General features: G+C 34.6%; 1 protein-coding gene across 2 annotated transcripts in view; it reads left to right on the forward strand.

The window, feature by feature from the left end:
- The window catches only part of LOC110466578 (C-type lectin domain family 4 member F-like), a 28,513-nt gene that overhangs the window by 2,135 nt on the left and 18,313 nt on the right, over positions 1-8,065 (forward strand). Inside the window, exon 2 of one of the 2 annotated variants that reach the window (XM_021523161.1) lies at positions 5,307-5,375. The exons of the other annotated variant lie outside the window; for it this stretch is intronic. Coding sequence (XP_021378836.1) covers positions 5,307-5,375 — 69 coding nt within the window. The remainder of the gene's footprint in view (positions 1-5,306; positions 5,376-8,065) is intronic. 2 annotated transcript variants of the gene reach the window in all.

The following is an 8,065-nucleotide window of genomic DNA, read 5'->3' on the forward strand; positions in this document are numbered from 1 at the left end:
CCCCCCCCCCCCCCCATGTAAATTGTATGTAAATTTTGCTTTGACAAATTTTAACAGATTCGATGACTCAAGTAGAAAATTGTTTGAATCGTGTAATCTTGAAAAAGAAAGTGAAGGGACATAACTCTTTATGTAGACTCCAATTTAAGTAATTTGTGCTGATCTGACAGATCTGTCAATTCAAGATCTATCTGTACACCAATGCAAATTCAAGAAGAAAGTGGTAGCGATGGGAGCACCCTATACATGTTATAAACATAAAAATATTGGTACATTGCAAAACAATCAGCAAATTTCGCAAATTCACCAATTCTCAAAGGAAGACAATCAATCATAACTGCACCTAGTACATAGCAAGTGCTCCTAGTTTAAAACAGAGAGTATGAGTATTACTTGAAACAAATTTTAAATTATATAAGAAATAATTCTCAGGGACACCATCTAAATGAAAATTTATTGATTGATATAACAGTGGAGATGCACAAAAAAATCCTCCCCACACTATCTCCCATTCTCATCAGATGCATGTATATGAAGTGCATAAGAAATGGAAAAATAAAAATATGAATGATAAACTGCCAAAATAAGATGTATAGGAAAGCAAACAAAGGGGCACAACTCTTCGAGTTCGTGAAAATCCAGCCCTTAATTTCCTCTACTTTTAGGATGCTTCTACACCAAAGTCAAATAAGTTTGGCTTCTTCAACTTCTGACAACCTAAAGTCAATGACCATTGATGAGACTTATTGTCAAAAGTCAGGCCAAAAAATACTGCAGTACAATTTTATGTCAACTTATGTATTAGTGGATTTGAACACCACTGTAAATATGAATGTTGAACAGAAATATTTTTTAACATTTAAGCGAACAGACCTATTTTTGTTTACGATCCTTTTAATAACAGGTTTAGGGAATGAAGAGTTTAAATGTTGTTTGTTGATGTTTAGTGGATCGAAGAGATACATGTATAACATTTTTTTTAAACACAGTATTCTAAAAGATATGATTAAGGTTTCAGACTCTTTTCGGTTATCAGCATCTTGTGAGGAAACTCCATATATTGTAGCAGAAAAATGTCAACAAATAATATGAAGTGTAGTGCAGTTGATATAGAAAGTTCAATTCCTGCTATATATTTGTAGTAAAGTTGTCAAAGAATCAGATATTTGGCAGACCTTTCTTATACATATGACTTAAAAGTGGTTGCAAGGATTTATAAAACCCAAAAAACAAACTGATTCCTATCCCTTATACAGAGAACAGTGTGGAAATATAGATGAACTGAAGGTATTGAAAATAACGTCAGGTAATTCGGGTAAAATGGACTTCCATCATGATTTTACATATTCATAATGTGTTTATACAGCCTCCCTTAAGAAAAACACATTCCATACATGTTTTCAGCCTGTTTTTGTTGTCATTATCTGTCCAGCCTGTAACATCTCATCTTTGCTAGCCAAGCGTTCATTTTGTATTCACATATTCATGTATTCAACCTTAGCGGATTTAGCCTTGTTCTCTAAGCTTTCAAATTATTGAACCTGGCACAGGGACTTGGCACGAATTACCATCCTATGGTCCACATATTTTTTTTTTATATCATACATTATATAATACACATATGCGAACTGAGGGTTAGAAATTAATACCAAGTCCCTGTGCATGTAAATAATAATGGCGGCCCCCAGTAACAAGTTGCCTTGTCGACTATGTCATGATTTATGTAAAACAACAAAGGAGGACAATACGTATAGAAACATTTTCTGTATATGATCAGTTGGTAGAGATAATTGGCCATATTCTAACTGTAAATGATAACTAAGGAAAACACATAGGCGACCAGTGCTGAAATAACCTTGAAAGTTTAAAGTTTTGCTAGTAAAGTGTCTCTGCTAGGTGGCAGGGGAGGGAAACTAAACACAAGGCTAAATCTGCCAAGGTTGAACAGTACAAATTTAAATTATGAACCCTTGGCTATGGAAGATGGTGAGATAACGAGGTTCGATCATAAAACAAGATGTGTCTTCAGCAGTATGCTCCAGTAAAATTAAACTATAAAGTCAGCATCAGTCCTGCGCTATCACAAGGAGACAAACATGAACATACCACAGACTCCCAAAACACAAATTAATTATGCACAAACTCACCACACGCATGCATCTAGCAAATGGGGGAGGCCGTCCTTAAATGACAATGTATAGCTGTTGATAGGACGTACATTAAACAATCAAACCTGAAGTTTATTTTGACATAAAGATCTTATTTATTTGGATAATTTCATGGAAATGATGACTTGTTATTTCAAACAAATGATTTGTTAATTTCAGCTTGCATGCACTGTATGAATGTTATTTTAATAACATTGTACCCATATGAATCCATGATTGTCGTGAAGTGGTGCTTTATTTGAATTTAATACATTTGATACTCTATTACCTGACCTGGAATGCATTCGTAGCCATACCGAGACAATTACAATACTGTGGTATAACTGTATATATATTTTGTACATAGTTTAAGCGTCTGCGAGATCAGCTGTTCTAACTTACAAACGTCCAGGTGAGGAGAAAGAACATGAGAGGAATGTTTTTGACTTTTGACAGGAGCTGTAGGCAATTCACACTTTTCAATTTGTATTAATCTTCTTTTTGGATAACGACGCTTTAACTTGTAAGCAAAAAATACATCACTGGCGTCACGAGCAGCATCAATACTAAAAACGTCTTTTAATATTAACGGCTACCAAACCCGTGCTCCTGGTTACAAATAAATGCTATGTCCCAATCACCTGCCCTCTGGACTGGTTTTTAAGTAAGTTGTTTAAGTGCCAAATTTTGTACAGCATGATTATTTAGCCTCTTTATCTTAATCCTTCCAACGTAGGTATCTTGTGATAAAATTTGTTGTTTGCCTTACACTGTTACAATGTTTTACCATTTATATATATATGTTTGTCGAAATTCAAGCCCCTGAGAGCTTAAGTATGTACCTATGTTTGTTCGCACTGTTCGCACTGTTCGTCAAGTCGTTGTAAGTCTTCGACTTGTGAGACTGTCCTATATCTTGTTGTCATCAATACTTTATGGTATGCGCATATTTGTAGGTGACAATTTAAAAAGTTAAAAGTTAAATGACATATTCAACGTAAAATAATGATTCTATGCTTTTATCCAATAATTTTAAGATAAAAAACAACACACACAAGCTTTTAATCACGAACTTTTCCTAGAATGCGCCCACAAGTTAAGGTATACTGTTGATGCCGACATGTACAAATGTATGTAAACTGTAAAAAGAAAGTAGGTCTGCGCGATCGCAAACATTTAATGCTGATATTTTTTTCGCATACATGTCAGTTAGTACTTGATGTGATAGCAATGGATTAAACGAGTGTTACCTTGTGTTGTATTCTAGCACATCAGTGTCTCAATGCATACATTATTAATCTGTTAATGTTCGATAAACGTCTGTTTATTATTACTGTCCTGATTATGTTGTGAGGTATTTCCGGGTCACGTTCAAAATCTNCAAAAAACATGTGTTTTAACATATGAAAGAAAAAAGTTTGAAGGGGAAAAAATCAATTTGTTCTTTTATAAATTAATGAAAGTGATACAAAAAAGAAATATAGTAAATAATTGATAGTAAATTTATCAAAAACATCATCATTAGAGAGTATATTGTGGGCATGATCGTTTAGAAGCTTTGCAATACTTCAAACTCTTTCAAACGCGCATCAGCTCGAGATTAGGCCCCTGTTTACAAAATGGCGACTGGAAGTAACAAGGCGGATTAAAATGGAACTTCAATTGTGAATATTTCGGCAAGTAAACATTGTTCACAAAGCCCATGTGGTCTGTTCATCTAATTTAGTCAAGATGTACTCAGACCAGTCGTTGTTTAGTCGCTAGGGTCATTCACAAAAAAAAATGTATTATTATATAAACTTATTGTAATTATGTAGGCCGAGATTTTTTGGACAAACGCAAATCATTGACTGTGATTAAATGGACCTCTTATGATTTTAGCAAAAAAGCACTAGTTTGAAGCGTATTGGTTATTTTGAAATACTGAAGAAATCTTCACAGAATTGCATGAAATTAAAAGAAACATTTTAAAGATAAGTCCGTATATGAAAAAGTAATTTTTTTTTACATTATAGTTAGCGATCGTCTCCTCGCCCTATATTGACGGATTTAAATGAAAGATGTGTATGTGCTCGACACATCGTTATACTGGCATCCGTTGCCAAGCAACTGTTGGCATAATAAAGGTGCTTCTTGATATAGTGAATCAGAACAAGTATAGAAATATTTATTTAAAACAAAACTGGATATTCAAATATTTTGAACACTAGCGAGGTAACAATAAAAGTGATATGATTCTATCGAGGTTTCACGGAAAGTGATAAGGCAGTAAATGCAAGCAAATGGTAACATGCAAGTACAGAATCAACAGAAGGTCTGATGGTTTGCTAAATCTATTGTTTAACACTTAACATATACATGTTTATCAACCTGGCTAACTACTAACGTTAGTGTACCACAAACGGGATAGTGACCATAATGAAACAATTGTAGATTATAGAACCATCTGGCGGAAATATCATCTTGTACAAGAAATAAAAATTGGATGGTATCTCTTCATAAGATAATGAACAAATATTTATGAAATTGATATTATCGCATGAAATACATCAATATTTGGCTGAAAAGTGCTTTGTGTACGCTGACATTAGGACTTACTTCTGACTCGGCTAGAGAAACAAATATTGATCTTGTTATATAGGACCGGTAAATGTACGTACAGAAACCCCGTTATATTGCCAGCATTAGTGAAGGGAAATGTTGGCGCTATAAAGTTTTGGCAATATATGTAGAGACACCTATATTGGAGGTATTTAAAGGAAATACAAAAATACGCAAAGGATAATAAAGTTACAAACAAAACAAGATATGCAAAGGGTGGTCAAGTTAAAACATAAAACTAGAGGCATCGATCGAGGTTTCATTTTGCCTTTTACTGTACATATATCATTGATTTGGGTACGTCATGACAAAAATACATGACGATAGTATTTGTCAGGTATTATCAGCATCTGTTCAAAATAAAGAAATGTCTTGTCCGATAATAATGACATTTCAACGGTGAAAAATATCTTTATTCAGTTCAAATGTAGACGATCGTTTCAAGTATAGATCATTAAGATTGAACAAACTGACAAAAACCAATTTACCGTATACGACTATGTGCTGTTCTGTGTTTGCCTGAAGGGGTGTACTTGATTTATTTGATGTATTCTTTAGTGACAACAAGTGATGCCGCTACAAAAGTGTTCCGACGTGAGGCCAATGGCATAGTGAATAGACGGGCAGGTAAGTGTGTGGTATTTCAATAGCTACATGTAATACAATGCTCACTTAACAAAGGGTGATCAATGTTGTAAGTTTAGGTTTAACACAAGGATCATCTTATGTCTGATTATAGCTGCCAATGCGTACCTCTGTGTTCAACTTCAGAATGTTAAAGGGGCTGGTCGGGGAAAAAATGTCATATTTGCTAAAATGTCATACACATGTTTAAAATACCTTCTTATGAAATATACCGATTCAAGTTTTGCTGAAATTCACTCCATAAGAGTAAAAAATATAATTATATTAAAGAAATCCTAAATCGTCACCTGACAGTCTAAAACTCTAAATTAACCCAGATCAGTGATGTAATTTTACCGAACGCGCGTCATCAACAAGGCCAAATGTAACCATCGCGGCGAAAGAAAAAGATGCATGCAAAAGTCATGACTGGCACGAGGGATCAATTCCGTTATATATAACAACAACATATAGGTAGGAATACTACACTTGCATCATACATGAACTTTGAAAACATTTATTTACGTATAGTAATGCTGTCTTGTCCGCTAGTTGAGTCCGACATGGCTGATAGACGGCGTGCTTTTGTTGTTATAATCACTGCCTGAATCACTTTCAAAACAACCACGTGACATATATAAATAGATCTGCGCTAAATTTACGCTGGGCTTCCCCAAGATTTCAGTGGTCAAAATTGGACATTGCAAGCAGAACTCGACTATCATATTGCCGTGGTATAACTTTTGGAAGGCCTGAGAACGCATTTCGACCCATTTATTTTGTATTTTTTCCCCCCGACCAGCCCCTTTAATACTGCGACATAATCGAACCTGGGTTATAGGTACAACCAAAACAATGTTTCTAGCTCAATGCTAATCGTTAATCATTATATAAATTATAAAATTGGTTAAAGAAATTTCTGTTAACTTCCTTTGATGTGTAAGCCAAGTTAGAATGCATTTTGTCATACATCATTCCGTATCTTGATAACTTTATGCTGACAGTTGTAGCCATAGGGAATGTGTGGAATTCCTACTCAAATCCTATCATATCCACATACACATAGCACTAACAGATTGTGTTCTTTCATTATATTTGTTATAGATATATGTATGGATATATCGGGTGCATTAAAACAGTGTTGAGGGTAGGGTTGTAAGTGTGTAGTCTGATGGGGCGACGACGGATTTGAGTAACAGTGTCAGGTAGACGTGTGTTACTTTGTATTATGAATGCATTGACTGTGCTATTGACTGCGTGGGTTATGTGTATATAGACTGCATACATCAAAGTAGAGACTAGGAGGATAACAGGGATATTTAAACTTAGAATGGCAGCATTATGACAACCAAAGAGCTCGATGGTTAGGTTAAACTATATTACAAAGGGTCAGTTACTGTGCTATTAACTTAAATGATAGGTTCCCTATGCTTTTCGAAGCATTTCGAGTATTATGCATTTCATATTATACATAAGAAATGTCTATATATCTTACACAGAGTGAGATATATGAAGCAATGCTTATAAGTGTCAATGCGCTAATCCTCACATCTCGATTCGAAGTAAGCTTGCAAAGGCCATGCCATGTCTTTGTGTGCTTAGCATGACGGATCAGCTTTCATATGAAAGAATCCCCGATCAACAATTCCCCGATGTAAACAGTCATACCCTAAAATTACATGTACCTTTATATATTCTGTAACGCAAAACTCCTGCCAATAAAGAATCAACAGAATACCGAAGTTTCATCAAAAATCGACAAAAAGGGAAAATTATGAACAAATTCAATATTAACATACAGCTGCAGAGACCATGAAAAAGTAAAGGGAGAAAATCAGGTATTCCGGAAGATAAAGCATATTCTGCTTCATTGGCGACATCCATCAGGTTAATCTGGGTCGAATCCATGTAACGCAGGTTCTAAAATGTATTACCTATACAGCATTGACCTGGACACATAATCTGAGTTAATGCTTGGAAAAAGTATTACTCGTACAGACGAGGTTTTCCTCGTCAGCGTCAGGTTGATTGTTATGTATGTTCCTTTGTTTTTAAGTTCCTATTGTTTTACTAAGTATGCTATATATGAGCCATGATGATTTAGGTTTTTTCACACTCGAAAATAGTTACTTGAGAGTCAATAACCAAAACGGATTAGGGTAAATATCAAAAGAGTACCTATTAATTAATTTATTTTATTTTCAGTCCATCCAGGAAGGACCTTCTCCGATCAAAATACTGGTTACGGCAACAGGGCTATTGATCCCAACTCCCAATGACATGTATATCACTTCCGGCTATATGATTGTATCGGAAGTTAGTTACGACATCTCGTTATCTGTGTCTGTATACATTTATTAGCATTAAAGTATGATTTGTGCTGACAGATGTTCTGAATATTTTATACTTTTCATTTGCTTGAAATATTGACAGATACGATCGTCATAAAATTCATGTTTTTAACAACAAATACAAAACAATACAATGTTATGTGTGCTCAATGACATGCATACCGTTTTCGTTGTAATTGTAATGTTAAATATGCGTAGGAACGAATATCCAAGCGACCGAAATTTACTTTTTCTATTCATTTTGCCGAGTTACCATCTGATCATGAAACCAATCAAGATGGAATTCATTAAACAAAACTGTATACTATTACATTATATATAACACGTCATGTTACCTGTATA

Source organism: Mizuhopecten yessoensis, unplaced genomic scaffold (genome assembly GCF_002113885.1).
Source record: "Mizuhopecten yessoensis strain PY_sf001 unplaced genomic scaffold, ASM211388v2 scaffold11137, whole genome shotgun sequence".
Taxonomy (NCBI): Eukaryota; Metazoa; Mollusca; class Bivalvia; order Pectinida; family Pectinidae; genus Mizuhopecten; species Mizuhopecten yessoensis.